Genomic DNA, 19,349 nt, shown 5'->3' on the forward strand with positions numbered 1-19,349 from the left:
TATTCATAAAACCATTTAAAAATAACAAATGAGCCACCCTTTGTGACAAAAATAATTCTAAATGTAAATCGTTGGCATCAGTCTCAAGTTTTTGCTATTTTTTAAAAAAAACAGCAGATTTTTTTTTCCTAGAGAACATTTTTTATTATGTGCCTTAAAAAAGCCTTGAATAGAGTAAGTAAAATGTTCTAGATTAGACTACATGCCTGCAAATTTCAACTAACCCTGTATCTTCCTTTTCCTTGTTATTTTTACAGATATGGTCCGGAAAAAGAACCCCCCTCTGAGAAACATTGCTAGTGAAGGCGAGGGCCAGACCCTGGAGCCTGTCGGTACAGAAAGCAAGGGATCTGGAAAGAACAAAGAATTTTCTGTAGATCAGATGTCAGAAAACACGGATCAGAGTGATGCTGCAGAACTAAATAATAAGGAGGAACATAGCTTGCATGTCCAAGATCCGTCTTCCAGCAGTAAGAAGGACTTAAAAAGCGCAATCCTGAGTGAGAAGGCTGGCTTCAATTATGAAAGCCCCAGTAAGGGAGGAAACCTTCCCTCCTATCCACATGATGAGGTGACAGAGAGAAATATGTTGGCTTTCTCATCTCCAGCTGCTGGGGGAGTCTGTGAGCCCTTGAAGTCTCCTCAAAGAGCAGAGGCAGATGACCCTCAAGATACGGCCTGCACCCCATCAGGGGACTCCCTGGAGACAAAGGAAGATCAGAAGATGTCACCGAAGGCTACAGAGGAAACAGGGCAAGCGCAGAGTGGTCAAGCCAATTGTCAAGGCTCAAGCCCAGTTTCAGTGGCCTCAAAAAACCCACAAGTGCCTTCAGATGGGGGTGTGAGACTGAATAAATCGAAAACCGACTTACTGGTAAATGACAACCCAGACCCGGCACCTCTGTCTCCAGAGCTTCAGGACTTTAAATGCAATATCTGTGGATATGGTTACTATGGCAACGACCCCACAGATCTGATTAAGCACTTCCGAAAGTATCACTTAGGACTGCATAACCGCACCAGGCAGGATGCTGAGCTGGACAGCAAAATCTTGGCCCTTCATAACATGGTGCAGTTCAGCCATTCCAAAGACTTCCAGAAAGTCAACCGTTCCGTGCTTTCTGGTGTGCTGCAGGATATCAATTCCTCGAGGCCTGTTTTACTAAATGGGACCTATGATGTACAGGTTTGTGCTTTGTATTGTGATCTCTTTGTACAGGAAAAGTTGTTAGTAACGAAATGTGAATTTTTACATGTTTGTTAAAGTCAAGCTCCCAATACCAAAGGGGTAGCCTGCTCAATGGAGCAGAAGAGACAGACGCACTCTGTAGCTGTTTCATCCAAATGTGTATTCAGAGTTATCTTTAGCCTCTCATCATGGAAAATAATCCCAACATTTCTATTAGGCTGGGAAAAGTTTTTTCATGGAATTAGCTTGGCTTCATATTTCTGGACATATTTCATGGTAATTTGATGTTTTCAGAGTCTTCCAAAAATGGCACTAATCTTTATGGTTCTACACGATAGTAATTCATGCTTTGTACTAGTTTTAGATTATAAATCTTTTGCTATAGCCTTTACTTCAGGGAGGGTCTTTCCTGTGTCTTGGATGAGGATTTAATTTTACACTCTGCCAAACTGGACCAGAGTTGGGTCACACTGATGGTTGCAGAGATGTACTACTGAAAAGGCAACATAATTGCAAATGAAACTTTGGAAATAAAATTTTAAAAATTGATTTAAAAAGAAGTCAATGTGAGTGTAAGTACTAGGGACACCAGAATGACCTTGGTGTGGACCAATAAAGCATTCCTTACTGCGTTTAAAGAAAATCATAATTTATGAAAGCATTTAGTAGTAATTTAGATTTCCACTTTTATTAAAACTGGCACACCTTTTTGATCTACCCCTTCTGTGTTAGCTTAAGGCATATGTGAGATAAAAAAAAAAAAAACCCTACCATTTCAAATAGAATGAAATGCAGAACGGACTCTTAAGTAATGTATTCATTTCATTTTAGCAATTTTAGTATAGTTGAAACGGACAATCAGCTTGAGAAAGTGTATTAGTTTCTGTTACAGTCTGTAGATTTTTATTGTATTATTAGGCCAGTGATTTCAAAACATATTAGGTTTAATATTAACCTTCTTTAGGAATGATTAGAAGAAGTACCTGAGAACTAATGAAATCTCATCACACTTATTTGGCCTCCTCAATCCCTGAAAATATCAATCATTTTTATCAACTCAGTAGCTGCAGCACATTTGTTCTAGACCTCTCTTTTGACCTAGTGCCAATTAAGAAAGACAGGCGGAGGGGTTATAAATAACAAGTAGTGAATATATTTTGCAATACTTGTAAGAAGGATCAGAAGAGAAATTTCCAAGTGCTTTAAAAACGTCAGAATGGCGATCTTTTCACTTTAAGGGAGATAAAGAAGAACTCTTAAAAAGCCAGTTTCATCTTTGTAAAGCTCTCAAAATTCCATCTTACTTTGTGAATTTCCACAAATAGAATGATTTCTGTGGTGCAGCAAATTAAGCCAACATAGTTATTATGCATGAAAGCTACATGCTTTGAACTGCTGTCTTATTAAAGATCATTTCACTGGCTTGTGTCAGATACATTCTGCTGTCAAACTATGATTGGAAAGCAAATACGTGTTTTAGATAAAAGGGTTAGAAGTGAATAATGTCAGTATGTGAAATGGTGTTTTATAATTAGCGAGGAATATGATGTTAATACCTGGATTTCCGGCCGGGGTTTCAGTTTGTTCACTCTGGGGACAACTTCTGAGGGAAGCTGATCTGGGCTGTCAGGAAGGCTCTAAAACGAAGATTACTAAGGGCCTATAGTTTGGAAGAATTCAGATTTTTAAACACACTTCCATTTCCCCCAAACAGTTATTTGTTAGGTTCCTAGTTATTTATAGTAAAGTTTATGTTTGGGTAGAACGAGCTGGACACTTTTCCTGGGCAGTGATTTTAGAAATAAAACAGATGTGGGAGCTGAGTTTGAACTAATAGAACTAGAAATAAAACAGCTGATCCTAGACTCTGCTGTCTCCTAAATCCTCGCAGCAGTGCCCAGTAAAGAAGACAGAAATGGTAGGAAATCGCACGGAGGGAGATAATCTTGTTAAAATCAATTTTTTTTTTCAAAGAGAAATAATATGGCTAAAAATAGAAAACAGGGATCTATGGAAAAAGTGACTGATTCTTTCGAAGAAACAATTGGAGAGAGAAAAGAAGCCTAAAGAGAGTTAACTTTCTTCAGTTTGGGAAAAGCACACTAAATGTACTTTAGGCCAAATGTTAATCTTGAATACTTTACACACACACCAGATGTTGATGCAGAAACATGTCTGAAGATAAATAACTTATTAATATTTTTATGCTGAAATAAATATCAGGAAGCTTTGCTATATGCGTACATTGAATAAAAGCGCATATGAAGTCCCCCTTTTTCACCCGCATATGTTTGTGTTGCTGAAATGCCGTTTGAGAGGTTCTTTCCTGCATGTGAGCTGTGTGGAGACTAAAAGCTGTGGGAAGTAAAATGCTGACTTCAGAATTTCTTTAATGCAGTTTTGTCAGAAATTGATAGCAAGTTAATGGCTTGTGTGTATTCTGATAAAGATGTTGGTAAATACGGGGATTAAAGACAAATAATCATTCCATTCCAGGAATTATTGATACCAATCTGTAATTTAAGCTAGTTGAAGTAATAGATGAGCGATTCATTAATCTTTTTCAATTAAACTTTTTTTTTTTTTTTTTAACATTCAGGACAGTTGGTGGTTAATGATAGATTTATGACATTTTAGGCCAAGAAAAAAGGAACAGAAGCCAGAAGTAGAGGACTTAAGAACTCTGTGGCTTTGATCTGTATTTTGGTTTGGCATGGATGGTTTTAAATAATTCAAACTGACTTGAGTGCAAACATGAGATATACGGTTGGGGAAAAAGAAATAATTTAAACAAATTTTAAGATTTCTAGTTCCAAGTTCAGATTATTTGACCTGTATTGAAGTTAATATAGGAAGTTTTGACATGCTTTTACTGACGGTATCCACTTCTGTGTAAGTTTTATTACACATCATGAAGTCAAAGAATTACAAATTTGTAAAAATAGTGTCAAACAACGTTTCTTTGTACTTCATAATCGACAAAGCCCCGGCCAGATAATGGAGGTCATTTTAAAGGGCCATCATAAAATCTGGACGGTCATTTCTGAGTCTGTTGAATTCAGATCCCTCACACACCATGAGGTAGCATACCCAGCCCTGGAATCAGAAGAGACACAGACCTTTACCAAGAAAAAATAAGGAAAAATATAATGGCTAGCTTAGGACTCATTGACTTGGCCCGGATGTTAGTTTCTCAATTTTTAAATTTCCCCTGCGTGTTTTATCAATTATTGTGCTTAAAGTTTTAAAAAGAATGGCTGTGGCATGGTGGCTAAGCCCTTCATGCAATTTTTACTACCTGTATTCAGCCCTTGAGGCTCACGTATAGACTGATAATAGGACAAGAGATTGAGTTCTTCAGAAAGTAATTACAGCCTCTTTCTTTCTAATCTGCTTTATCATGCTTATATTTAAACCATCGCTGAACGGAGGCCTGCATTGTTAAACTCGGACTTTGCTGTTTCATTAGGGCTTAATGTGTGGTGCATTAGGGTGTTTGCATCATCTTTATGGGGGAGCTCTTAGCCCTCAGATCAAGTTATAAAAGTCGGAGTCTTGTCAAGTTGTGCTTCCCACGGGAAAGTGTTTAAGCTAGCCCAAGTTTATAAATGCTCACAATGTATATGGTGCCTTTTCATATTAGGAAACCTTTCCTGTTATTCTGCATTATTCAGGCCTCTAAGAAGGGAGCTACAGGATGCCAGCTATTAAATTCATTTTGGCCCTGAATGAAATTTTAAGGTTAACAGAAGAATCTCAGTGATTGTCTTGTGTTTGAGCTAGGAGCACTGAGTTTCTGTTTTATAAATATTTTTTATCAGAGTTGCACAATATGTCATGTTAGAAGCAGGAAGAACAGATTTTTTGAGCTAGGAAGTCATCTTTTGTGTTTGTATTTTCAATATATTTAAGTCCATGAGCTTTATAGATTCTTAACATGTGCCCGTACATTCATGTGAACGGGGGGTTACAGTTTGGTCTGGAAAAAAAGGAAAATCCAGAGAACATTCATCTCGTTTTGGTCTATTTTGAATTTTCTTGAATTTTAACCTCCAAATATTTATTTTTTGCCTCGCCGTTTCCTTTGATCCTGGAGCAGGAGGGAAGCTGTAGATCTTAGCAGGTTCTGTTGCTTTGTTCTTCTGAGTTGAGGACAATTGCTCTTTAGAAACGCTGGTGAATGAGACTTGAATCACTTCAGACTCTCTCTAGAGTATGGAATGTTTGGCATATGAACCCGTACTTATTTTCAGGACCGTGTCTCTTTAACAAGTAATAAAGTGTGCAAAATAAAACATATGCTCACCCTAAGGCCATAAAAGCAAAGCAATGTTCTGGCATTTACCAGGTTATTTTCATCATGAAGATAGCCGAGCTTTATAATGTAGCCACCCGGATGGAATAGTTTGACCATCTTCATTAATCCTTTTACCTGCATGATGGTTAAATCTCCATTTGGCTTTGTTACAAGAGGGTCAGTATGATAAATGTCAGTCCCTCTTTGATTTTCAGTCTATTTGCCATCGTTTAGAGAACATGTATCACTTTCTTGAATATCCGTATTTCTCTCTAAGCAGAATGTTTAGAAGAAGGAATCATGGTTATCAGTGCATTCAATCGAATTTAGCATTATTCAACTCAATAAAAATTTTATCTCCACATGGCATGTTCTGCTAACCATATCACGTCAGCAGATTATTCAGTGCTTTTTGTTTCTTGGGTCATTGTAATTATAGCATATGTACAGCTGTTGGAAACACGGATACATAAGTAGTATGCTAACTCCAGGAAAGTGGGAAAAAAGAGCAGTTCTCTTTCATTTTCTGATTTCCTTCCTGGAGTCTGTGTCTGAAAATCGTTAGACCATAGACCTCTTGAATTCTTCATCATATGATTCTAAAGTTTAAAGTCAATGTTATGCATGTTTAGAATATCAGAGAAGACCGTGTTTAATTTTAATTGGAAATCAAATATGAAATTTATTTTTCTGTATTACTTTAAATATTATCTATCCTTCTTTTATTTTTTAGCTTCCATAATCAAAATTACACATATGTCCTGTTTTTTCCCCCAATTTTGGATTCAGTCCTAATAAGAGTTAGCATTTATTAAGGGTTTCTTACGTGTATATGTAGATCTAAGCTCTTTACGTGTATTAATTAACTCATCTTCATAAAAACCTTTGAAGTTGACACTACTATTATGTCCATTTTAAAAAATGAGGAAACAGACATAGAGGGATGAAAGTAACCTGCCCAAGCTCACAGAGTTGAAGTGGGGTAAAGGGGGTATAAACCAGGGTCAATAGGCTACAGAATGTTGTCTTCACAACCACCATAATATATGGCCTTCCCAGTTGTAAGACTGAGTTTACTGCAACTAGAAAAGCAACGGAAGACAGACCAGCCGCATGTAAGGGAGCTGATATAAGACTGGTACACCAGGGCTGTTTGATGCATACTCTGTGAATTGCATTGAATTTGGGGACTTCAGTGATTTCTTTGAGATGATCTCTTATCCAAACCCTGGAGTGTAATGCTGCCTTATTTGAGCTTACTAGCTTATAATTGAAATCATTGAAAAGAGAATTAATTTTGCTGATTTGTCTTTTCTTAATTACTGTGATTCATTTTCACTGGTACTTTGGCTGCAGAAACTAGTTCTGATAGAGTGCATAAGGGCCAAATTTTGATTTTATCAATTAAGGATGAAATGTTTTATCCCCACATTAAGGGACACGTCATCCATGTATTTGATTTACTTCATAGCCCCCTTGTTTGAAGGACTTCGTTTTAGGATTTTATGATTCAGTAGATGGTCTGAGCATCGTATTCCCCTCTTTTGATTACTAGGCACAATTTAGGTTGGTTTTTCTATGAAGATTCAGTGTTAAGGAGATGCACCCAGCTTCCATTTATGTTCTCCAAGGCTGGGTGATTAAGGTTTTACTCTTTGCCTTTGAGTAAGTAATGGAATGGGTGTGGAGGCAGAGGAACTCAGAATACTTTTAGACTGTCTAACTTGATTGTACTCATTCCCCAGCCATGCTCAGAGCTGTGTGAGGTCCCCAGATGCTGAAAGTGAAGAAACTGGGGACTACCATGAGGGGCTTGAGAATTCAAAGAGAGTCTAATTGTCCAGCCATTCTCCTTTAATATTTAGATGACCTGTTGATGTAAGATAAAGAACACCTGCATTCTTTCATGAGTCCAGTAACATATTGGGAATCTTAATAATAAACAGTCGTTTGTTCTGAGACCTGTTTTGCCAGCTGATGGGCAGGTAGCTCCACCTCGATATTCCAACTGGCATCTCCAAGTCGACGTGTGTAGAAGTAAAGTTGTTAGTTCCTTCCCTAAAACAACTTTGTGTTCCTCTCCTTTTTTCTAGACTCCCATTTTCAAGTCAGTCAGGCCGGAAATGTCAGTTCTCCTGGATGTCTTTCTGATTTGTATCTCTCTCCAAACAATGGAGTGATTTGTCCTGGCTTTCCTTCTATATTCTTTCCCCGGCACCACCCTTTTTTGTTTTTTTTAATTTATTTTATTTTATTATTTATTTTTGGCTGCGCTGGGTTTTTGTTACTGCGTGTGGGCTTTCTCTAGTCGCGGCGAGCGCGCGGACTTCTCATTGCAGTGGCTTCTCTTGTTGTGGAGCATGGGCTCTAGGCGCATGGGCTTCAGTAGTTGTGGCACGTGGGTTCAGTTGTTGTGGCTCGTAGGCTCTAGAGCACAGGCTCAGTAGTTGTGGTGCACGGGTTTAGTTGCTCCATGGCATGTGGGATCTTCCCGGACCAGGGCTCGAACCCATGTCCCCTGCATTGGCAGGTGGATTCTTAACCAATGCGCCACCAGAGAGGTCCCGCCCCGCCCCCGCCCCGCCAGTGGCACCACCCTTAATGTTTACTTAGTAAATTCTTAGTGGCTTATTTACTTATTTACTTTCTCTTTCTGTTCCCTTCTGTTCTTTCTCTTCTCATCTGCTCTCCCTTCCTTCCTCCCCCTTCTTGCCTTCCTTTGGTTTCTGTTTCTTTCTGTTCTTTTTCCTCCCTGCTTCCTCTTTATCCTTCCTTTCCTCCATCTCTTCTCTTACCCATCCTCCTTCCCTCCCTTCCTTCCTTTCTTTAATTTTTAAAAATTTCACTTAGAGATCTGTCTTCCTGTGTTCTGTAGGAAGTATAGGTCTACTTTCTATAAAAAAAGTAGATCGTTTTAATTATACTTGTGTAAGTCAGTGTAGACTGTCCATTAAGACATCACTTTTCCAAATTCTCTCTCACCCCCGAACTTCCTCCACATTTCCTGAAAGCAACTTGCACTGTTTCATCCTCATTTATGCTTTACTCATTTTGTTTCCTGCACCTGAGAAACCTTTCTGAGATCACTGCCTTTGAGGCTCATCCCAAATGCCAACTCATCTGTCCACAGCTCAGTTGTCACCTCCTTCCGGAAGTCTTTGTGGACCAGTCGGTGTAGGTTAGGGGCTTTTCCTCTGTGTGGTCATGGAACTTGGTACAGCTTTCAGCAGAAGCACATATTCCACTGTTGTCATCTATTTACCTGGGAACTTTATGCACTAAAATGCAGACACGTTGGGGGTTTGGGACTTTGTCATTTCCTTGTGTCTCCCAGTGCTTGGCACATAGTAAGCATGCCACAAATCTCCCTTCCCTGGAGGAAGGATGTTCCACAGTGATTCAACTCTGTTTTCTCATTAAGACCCTCTTTAGAACAAACATGCAATTATTATTTATCTCCAGTATGAGCCAGCGGCCATGGCAGATCAGCTGGAGGAGAGGACCGCTGTGGATAACGTACTCAGTCTTATCATCCACTTGCACTGCATTTTCAGTTTTCTTTTGCATATTTTCCCCTAAAAGATTACCTTCTAAATTAGTGAGACTGACTTTAAGGTTTACCCGTTTTCTATCTGTCCAAATACCAAATAACCATAGAAAATTAGATTGATATTATGCTGAGTAAAATAAGAAAACCAGTTTGGGATAGACTGTTTATTATTGTAATACAAAACATTTATTAGAAAAATGTAGATAATTAAGGATAAGCAGTATTTTATCCTTATATTTGCACCTCTACCAATTTAGGTTTTGCCCTCACCCCCAAAAAAATTAGCTGGCTCTTATAAATCCAATGACAAAGATGTATATGGGATTTATACCAGCGACACAAAGAATAGGCTATGATAGCATGTGACTGAGCTGACTGCCGTTTAATTAGATTTGTTATTGAAATTTTTAAATACTTAATTTCCATCAAAGATACATCGTTGAGGCACACCCTATATTCTGCAGTGTGTTTTAAAGAACTGTGCAACGCGGAAACATTCCCTATGTAGATTAGCACATAGATTCTGAATTTAGTTATTTTCAGCCAAGATTGGCCCTGACAGATTTCTTCACGTTATTTGTGACTTCAGTATTTGAACAGTGATTTTTAACAACTTAGTTTTTTACAGTCGTGGTTTGACTTTTTTTGACGATCAGCCTGTAACCTCAAGTCCTTTTAAATTAGTACCCTCCTAATTGTCTCTGTTGCTATCAATTACAGTCCTTGAGTATGAACCACATCTGAGGAAGAGTTTGTGTTTAGTTCAAACAACTCTTTTTGTTCCATTGAAAATAAGTACATTTGCTAAAGTGTCATTTTAAGAGTTCTGAGGCTTTAGAAGATCTTTCCCTGTGACATATTCTTTTAGATCCTATTCTTACTAGGTTTTGTTCCATATTATTAGGAGGAAAGAGCTAAATTGAGGTTAAAGACCTTGAAAAAAAGCCAACCTTTTATATTTTTAACTTCTATAGTGAAACATTTTTGTGAAAAGCCATATGTAGATAAATTATAAATGAAACGCATGGAACAAACTACATGGAAGGAAGAGTTTTTAGAACTGAGGTTAAAATAGAATAAAAAGACATCACAGTGCTCAATCAGTGAAAAACAACTTAAAATTTGTTCTTTTTCATGCCTTAACAGGTATCTTGGGTGTTCCTGTATAGCTCTAATTCACAAGCGAATGACCCCATAGTCGTTTGGTTTTGGGTTGAAAGATGCAATTTGTCTTGTTTTTTGAAGAAACCCATATGTCAGGTTGAGTCAATGATAATAGGGCCGTGAATTAGTATAGCTCCCATAGCCCAAGTAAGTGGGAGATTTCACATCTCCAATAACTAGTTCATTCATTCAACCAAAGTGTATTGAGCTCCTGCTTACTTCCAAAGATGAATGTAATACCATTCCTTCAGTCCAAGAAGGAATGTAAATGGAAGCATTAGCTTAGTAACAACAGAACTGAACTTTTACGTTTACAGCTAAGAATACTAGGGGTGACAAGTATTTGAATTTGACTTTACCACTTCCCCTTCTGTTTAGTCTTTTCATTTCATTGGTGGGAGAAATTCAGAGATAGTTCATTTTATTAAATAATAGTCCCATTCGTGTGAATAATACTGTAGAGTGTGCTCTGATATGGTATTCACCAGCTACGTGGGGCTATTTAAATTCCAATTCATTAAAACTAAATTTATGAAAAATTCATAAAAATGACAAATTAAATTAAAAACAATCACTTCTTCAGTTGCACTAGCTCTGTTTCAAGTGTTCAGTAGCACTTCGCTAGTGGCCGCTGTACTGGACAGGGTGGACTACAGAACATTTCCGTCAGTTCAGGAGTTCTGTTGGCCAGCAGTCATGTAGACTTTTGCAAGTCACTTTTTGGATGCATTCTCTCACGTTATCCTCACGATAATCCTATAAAATGGCAAAGTGTACAATATTATTTATAGCCACAAAGATGATGAAACTGAGGTGCCAGAAGGTTAAATAGTGTGTCTTTCTACAGGATTTAACTTGAGAACTTCCCTTGGGAGCAAACAAATGCAAGTAAAGATACATACAAATAAATAAAGGATTTTACCTACAATTTTTTTTTTTTTTTTTTTTGTGGTACGCGGGCCTCTCCCCTTGCAGAGTACAGGCTCCGGGCGCGCAGGCTCAGCAGCCATGGCTTACAGGCCTAGCTGCTCCACGGCATGTGGGATCCTCCCAGACAAGGGCACGAACCTGTGTCCCCTGCATCGGCAGGCAGACTCCCAACCACTGCGCCACCAGGGAAGCCCACCTACAAATTTTGATCTTAAAGTATAAGTAATTTAAAAGCAGAGTTGTGGTCTAGGTTTTCGCTGTTGTATCCTGATGTCTGTCACAGAGATTGGCACAAGCTAAATAACCAGTAGCTACTAAGTAGATGAATGAATAGGTGTAATTTTTAGTCCAAACGGAATTTGCAGTTAAATGGGAATTTTTAAATGTGGATATCTGTATCAAAGGCACTACTGGATTATGGGTTTTCATTAAAGTTCTGGTTAGCAAAAGAAGAAAGACTGAAGTTTATATTCTTTGTTCTGCTTGTGATCTCTTTTTAGTATAGCCATAGCTAGGGAATAAGTTTTTCTATTCCTTGCTGGGTTCAACCGTTTGGAAAGTTAGAAATAATTCTCTGAATGTGTGGGTGCTGTTTCCTGGCAATAAGATTAAATAAACTGTTGCTGCAAAACATTGATTTTGCATTAACTGTTCTTGCTGTGTATTTGGGTTTAACCTAGAAAAGAATTGTTTTAAGTCAGCATTCGTGGGTCATGAACATGAAATGGGTATGGTTTAGTCTTAGGTATGGTGTCCTAAAATAATAAATTATATTTATTTCAGAATTCAGTTAAATGATATATTGTACAACAGTCATATTTCGCCATGACTTAAGGTACATCTCTCATAGACATAGCATAGAAATGGCCACAAATGTAACCTTAAAACCCTATTTTGGAAAGAGAAAAGGAATAGAACGCTGAGTAATTATGTTTTCCAAAGTTGGCTTTTATAATATGTAAGATGTGTAATTCTAATACTATATTAGCTTTTAATAATATGTAATACTAATATGATTAACTGCTGTTTACCAGGAAGGCAAATAGATAATCTGTACAAGTGTCAGTATTTTTGTTCTTGCCGTTAAGTTAGATCCTTGTGTTATTTGGTTGCTTGGTTGGTTTTTGAAAGGGCAGGGGGGAGTCTGAAGGCACTTTTCAGTATAAAGTATATAACCATTAAAAGCATCCTAAACAATGGAGTTGGCTAAACACACAACCTTTAGACACATAGACACTGCCAACTTTAAAGATTTAATTCAGTTTTCATAGTAGCTTAGTTAATCCCAGACCAAAATGATTTATTGGCAGTTTTTGGTATGAAATGTTCTCTTCACCTGTTACTAGTCTTTCTTAGCATGGATTTTCTGACTCTTAAAGTTGATGTCAAATACTGGAAGGGATGTTGTGATGCTTTAAATTCCCTTCAAAATCATAAGTTTAGGGCTTTTTTAAGACTGTATGTGCTCTTTGCTCGGCCCTCTCAGTGTGGACATGGAACGTGAGGCCTGAAGATTGCAAAATCAAAGAAACAGTGATGATGTGTCATGGTTTCTCAGGAATCCCCGTTCTACAAGCAGAAGTTAAAAACATTTTCTATTAAGGAAACTCAGCAGCTCTGAAGCAATGTGGTAGCTCAGAGAAGCAAATTTCCATTTCTGGAGTTTGTACACTAGCTTTCTTTGCTCACGTTAGAGAAGGTTGGGATAGTTCTGAATTTGCTCCTTTTGATTCAAGTTGAAGTTCCTGAACCAAGTACCTGAGTAGGTGGCATCCCATTGAAAGGTTCATTTTGTTTTTGAAAACAAGGTTCTTCTCACCTCTAGCGAATTGGGAAATGGATGAATTTTGCAATATTATGCATTACATTTCAGTGCAGATTTTATTTGCTTTGGTCACTAAAGTGTGAGGTTAGAATGGTGTTAGACTTACCTTGTGTAGTCTGACTTTGACATCCTTTACACCAATGATTAATTGTCAGGTTCCTGCCTAGGAGGGTGCCCCCATTCTTGCCCTTCTGCTTTAGATAATGCTCTGCTGTCAACAGACTGAAATCTGGGTGTTTGCCATGGTGAATATAGACACTGTTTAAAGTGGAACATTGTCATCCTTCGATTAACGGCTGTGGGAGAACTTCATAATTTATTAATCTTAATGTATAGTAAATGAGCTGTTGATGTGTTCATGCACATTTCCTCCAACTGTAATATTGGAAGTAAGTTTAAAGGTGGCCCCCAGTGAGGAAACTGTTGGCCAGAGAGGTTAAGTAATTTGATCCAGGTCACACCTCTCTTTAAGTGACAGAACAGACTTCAATCTTAGTCCTGTATAGTAGAGAACAACTGTGTCTCTCAGTGCGCTAAAGGAATATTATTTGCATATTAAGGAGAATCTTTTAAACGATTTTGAGATGCTCGAGACTTTCCTCATGGAGTGATTTGGATGTGAGCGGTGATCACACATGTCATTTTTGAGCAGCTGTGGAAGAAGAACACGATTATGCCACGTGCTTAATCTGTTGCATCTGGTTGCTGGAAAAATTCAAAAATTCCCTGATTGTTGAAAGAGGAAATTTCTCCCCCTTTGGAGCATTTCTGTCAAAAACTCTCCTAAACAGTGAATTTTGGCTGCTGGATGCTAGCACTTAGTCATGCTGCCTGATGTGGTTCTTCACCCAGAGAAGAGGTTTAGATAAAATGCCCCTTGAAGGCCTTCATTGCCCTAACACTATACACAATTTTATAATTTTGGATAGAAGACAGAGCTCTGGTGATTTTTATGGTGAAATTATTTTATTTTGGCCCTTGACTGTCCCCGTGACCCGCTCATGGGAGGGGCTGAGTCTTTTCTATGAGACAGAGCCTTAATCAAATAAAGCCCTGGAAGGTTTTCTTTATTTCATTTGTCCTAGATGAGGAAACATTTTAAACTCCTCACATCGACCCTCCTTCACCAAGATCTCAAGCCCACCGATGATTTCATTTTACTTTCAGTCTAATTGTGCGTTCTCGGGCTTTAACCATAAGCCATTTTGTGTGGTCATTTAGCACCTTTATTTTACCCAAAAGATAGACTTCATCTTTGCAGCCTTACTGCTGTAGGAACTGAACAGAGGATTTCCTTGGAGGACGCCTGCGTTGAGTAATCTCTGAGCAGTTGCCCCTGGTTTTGATGGCAACCCTTAGCTTTGTGAGAAGAAATCCCACGTGATTTGGCTGCTTCCGCGGGCACGGGATTTGAAGGAGACAGTAGTAAAACCTCTTTAATTGGAAGTCTTCTTCGTAGTTTTTTTTTTTTTTAAAGTATATATTATTAAATCCTTTGCATTAGTTATAGTACTTTTATAACTTACCTTCATCAGGTACTTTGGCCAAAAATTTTTGCATAATGAGCCTCTCATAGAGTTGCTGTTGCGTAATGAAGAGTGAATTTCTTTGGCTCTGATTATTCAAGTGATTTCATAATAAGCAGAAGTACTATTGTATTTTTGGATGTGGGATACTTGGCAGTGTCACCTCCTCCCTCCCACAAAAAGCACTGAATTAATGATACCTTTAAAGTAACATCCATTTCTTCCATGCCAGGTTACTTCGGGTGGAACATTCATTGGCATTGGACGGAAAACACCAGACTGCCAAGGAAACACCAAGTACTTCCGCTGTAAATTCTGCAATTTCACTTATATGGGCAACTCATCAACGGAACTAGAACAACATTTTCTTCAGACTCACCCGAACAAAATAAAAGCTTCTCTCCCCTCCTCTGAGGGTGCAAAACCTTCAGAGAAGAACTCTAACAAATCCATCCCTGCACTTCGGTCCAGTGATTCCGGAGACTTGGGAAAGTGGCAGGACAAGATGACAGTCAAGGCAGGAGATGACACGCCTGTTGGTTACTCGGTGCCCATCAAACCCCTTGATTCAAGACAGAATGGTACAGAGGCCACCAGTTACTACTGGTGTAAATTTTGTAGTTTCAGCTGCGAGTCATCAAGCTCACTTAAGCTACTAGAACATTATGGCAAGCAGCATGGAGGAGCACAGTCAGGTGGCCTTAACCCAGAATTGAATGACAAGCTGTCCAGGGGCTCTGTCATTAATCAGAATGATCTAGCCAAAAGTGCAGAAGGGGAGCCAATGACCAAGGCAGACAAGGGCTCTAGTGGGGCAAAGAAGAAGGACTTCTCCAGCAAGGGAGCAGAGGATAATATGGTCACGAGCTACAATTGTCAGTTCTGCGACTTCAGATATTCCAAAAGCCATGGCCCCGACGTTATTGTCGTGGGGCCACTTCTCCGTCATTATCAACAGCTCCATAACATTCATAAGTGTACCATTAAACACTGTCCCTTCTGTCCCAGAGGCCTTTGCAGCCCAGAAAAGCACCTTGGAGAAATTACTTATCCATTTGCTTGTAGGAAAAGTAATTGCTCCCACTGTGCGCTCTTGCTTTTGCACTTGTCTCCGGGGGCGGCCGGAAGCTCAAGAGTCAAACACCAGTGCCACCAATGTTCCTTCTCCACCCCCGACGTGGACGTGCTCCTCTTTCATTACGAGAGCGTGCATGAGTCCCAAGCATCGGACGTCAAACAAGAAGGCAATCACCTGCAAGGATCGGATGGGCAGCCGGCTGTCAAGGAAAGCAAAGAACACTCATGTACCAAATGTGATTTCATTACCCAGGTGGAAGAAGAGATTTCCCGACACTACAGGTAAGCCGTACGGGGGAAAAATAGTGAGAAAATGATAGAAAGTATCCAGAGGACTGACCCAAGAATTTTGGGGAGTGATTGTGGTGACCTTGGGCAGTTATAGAACAAGATCACATTCTGTAAGATCATAGACTGCAGATTCTATATTGGTAGATGTGATAACCACAGATTTTAATTTGGTCACTTGTTTCAAACTGTTTCCTCTTATGATTCATACCTGTTTTATACCATCTACTGAATATATTTTAAAATTCTCAGTGATGCTGGTAATGTTGCTGGTTTTACCGCAATTCATTTGTCTGTCCTTGCTAAGTATGACCCCACATCCCATGATTTTTGGTGGAGCGGCTTCCAAATGAAAGATGCCGCTATAATATGTACTATTCTCTATTCCAACTGGGAAACAATCCGCTTGAGAACATGTTGCTCGTTTTTCTTTTAAAATGAAATTGGACATTCTTCTAGTTTTAAAAAATTAAGCAACATCCTTGTTTTGCGTACAGACAGTAATGTGAAGCAGAGAACTCTGTAATATGTGTGACTTTGGGTTTCTGTACACTCTGAGCGAGTAAACCTGCTTACGTTGTTTCAGATTCGTAAATAGATGTAAGGTGTGTTACTGTTTTCCTTCTGCTTTCATCTTATTCTTGTTATAAACATTAACTTTCCCAATTAATCTTTCATACTTTCTAGAGATGAGTTTAGAATACATATCTTTTTTTTTTTTTTTTTGCGGTAGGCGGGCCTCTCACTGTTGTGGCCTCTCCCATTGCGGAGCACAGGCTCCAGACACGTAGGCTCAGCGGCCATGGCTCATGGGCCCAGCTGCTCCACGGCATGTGGGATCTTCCCAGACCGGGGCACGAACCCGTGTCCCCTGCAAAGGCAGGCAGACTCTCAACAACTACGCCACCAGGGAAGCCCCAGAATACATATCTTTATTTCATTTATGTATTCATTTCTTAACTAATTAACTCCAAAAATACACATAGTGCCAGGCATTGATTATAAAATAGGAGAAAAGAACATAAACATAGTGCCCTTATGGAACTTATGATTTAGCAGAATCCTGGTAGCATAGTGCATTCAGTTATTACTTCCAGAGTATTGGGTACTCTTGTTATCATGCCTCTAAGCATCAAAGTCAAGAGCTTTATTTACTATTTTTAAGGGCTTTTCCATTTGCAGACTCAATATCCTAGTTTAAAAATCTGGTTATTTAAATTTTCACATCCCAAGATTTTAAATAGTTCCTCCCATTATTTTAAAAAGTTGTGTGTTGGTACCAGTGTGTGTCTGTTTTCTCAATCACCAGTAACGAAGCAGTTTATGTCCAGCAATAGGCTAACAATGTTACACGTTAATTTGAAGGGCATCCTAATGTTCACAGTGGATCTAAACGTTCAGAAAACACTTCCTTGAGATTTACACTGTTTAATTTATAAGGTCAGCCCTGGGAAAGACACAGTCCTGCGATCAAATATGTGTTCACACTTGCAGTGAGTGTTTCTGGCTCTTTTGATGTTAGCTGCATGCTTATTTATTTCTGGGGCAAGCAGACATTAGCTTCCTTCCGAACCTTGTTAGTATGTATACTGTGCGTGTACATTTCTTAAGCGATGTAGAAATTAGATAACCCATTCTTTTTTTGAAGGAGGAGGCTTTTTTTAATCATGAAGAAATTAGCCAACACACACACACACACACACACACACGCACACACACACACACACACACACACACACACACACACACTGATGCATGTAGATACCAGATCCCTTGGATGAGTGGCTTTTTTTGAAGAAGCTGAGGCTATTGGTTGAAAACTTGGCTGGAAAAATAGAGATTCCATATGTTTTGGTTAAACAAACAAAATCTAAGAAATAAATATGAATAAAAATATTACTGAATAATCTCAGAGTTTAATTAATATTCAGTAATGAAAGTAAGCTCCAGAGGGAAGAGACTAGTTCTGTTTTGTTCATTGCTGTATCTGCACGATTTAGCATAGTAGTGCCAGGATGGGTAATAGGTGCTCAGTGAGTACATTTAAATAAATGAGATCCCTGTGAGATTTTGACTTCACAGTAGTCATGAATAAGTCGAAATCTCCATGGTGAGTTTTAATTTAATCTTTGACTATTGTACGGTCTTGGAACCCTTCTGAGGACACACAAAATGGAAGTACATTTTGAACTTAAGTCAACCTTCTTAGTATTTTATTAGATTAAAAATAATTAGCAGCACTTGTCTCTAGGTCATTATAATCCTCTCGCACTTATTCTTAAAACCTGATGTAGTGTGTGTGATCCTAGGTCCTTTAAGTTGCTCTGCTTGAGTTCTTTTAGAAATATTTGAAATTTGGAGACTTAGTGTTTCAGGAGCCACAGCTTGGTAAGAAGTATAAAGAAACTCTACTGAAAGTTGAACAGTGGAGGCTCCAGGGATGTGAAAACAGATAGTCACATGAATGTTGAAAACTTAATCTGCTATCAAAGCACTTCCCCCAAATGCTACATTTTGAAGGTAGTGTAGGAGGAGAGAAATTTACCACATCACAATACTATCTTTCTAGTTAAATTTATATTTATTCATATTATTCATGTTGGGAAACTTTTACCACAATTCTGTTATTACTGGGGATTATATTCTAGGCTTTTGAATACTTTATGTACAAGACTTATAGTGTACTAAAAAAGATAGCACAAACGGAGAGCTGTACAATGTGTGAAATCATGTAGCTATAAAATAACTACAGCTAAGAAGCAAGAGAGTTGATTTAAAGCTATCAGAGAAAAACCTCAGTGTGGATTTCATTCCATGAGCATTTTCCTAAAGAACCAGTTTAACCTGAGTTGAACTGCCAACATTATCCACTTAGTAAGTGAAACTTGGCCAGTTCTCCTTTCTTTATGTTTCATATTTACTTATGATACCCCGTAGTTCACGTCATGACAGAATTGTTATATTCCACTCATGTTTGTTTCTCACACTCCATTTCTTTTATTATATATTATTTAATTAACTAGTGTACCCATTCTCTAATTGACTACCATTCTCCTAATCAACATTTTCAGTGTTATAACTTTGTGTTTCTGGAGTTGTGGGAGGAATACCTCCTTACAAAGCAACTATACCAGATAAAACATAATTTCTTAGTGACTTGTTAGACTTCCATGAATTAAGTGAAAGTTGTGAAGCTTTTCTCTTCACCCCTTCACCAAAAGTGAGCTAAACCCAGACTGGGGAGAGCAAGCAGGGAATGCAAGTTTTCATGGATGAAAAATGCTGACATTGATACTACAGTTATATTGAGACTAAGCCCAGAGTCACTGGCAGAGAGAGGGCGTTGAATCCATGAGTTTCACTCTAAGCTGGCACCTTGAAGTTGGCTAATGTGATTCAACATTACTGCCTTCCTCTGACTCCTGTCAGAAGTAAACACAGATTTATCTCCAGGAAAATACTCCAGTTTTCACCTCCATGTTATGTATGGCTTCAGATAAACC

General features: G+C 38.6%; 1 protein-coding gene across 2 annotated transcripts in view; it reads left to right on the forward strand.

Moving 5' to 3' along the window:
- TRPS1 (transcriptional repressor GATA binding 1) overlaps nucleotides 1–19,349 on the forward strand; it is a 253,726-nt gene that overhangs the window by 46,784 nt on the left and 187,593 nt on the right. For both annotated transcript variants that reach the window (XM_082674391.1, XM_082674392.1), the window contains exons 2-3: nucleotides 258–1,186; nucleotides 14,714–15,840. In XM_082674391.1, the coding sequence (XP_082530517.1) occupies nucleotides 260–1,186; nucleotides 14,714–15,840 (2,054 nt within the window). In that variant the 5' untranslated portion in view covers nucleotides 258–259. The remainder of the gene's footprint in view (nucleotides 1–257; nucleotides 1,187–14,713; nucleotides 15,841–19,349) is intronic.

Source organism: Grampus griseus, assembly GCF_964374135.1.
Source record: "Grampus griseus genome assembly, chromosome: 17".
In the NCBI taxonomy this organism is placed as follows: domain Eukaryota; kingdom Metazoa; phylum Chordata; class Mammalia; order Artiodactyla; family Delphinidae; genus Grampus; species Grampus griseus.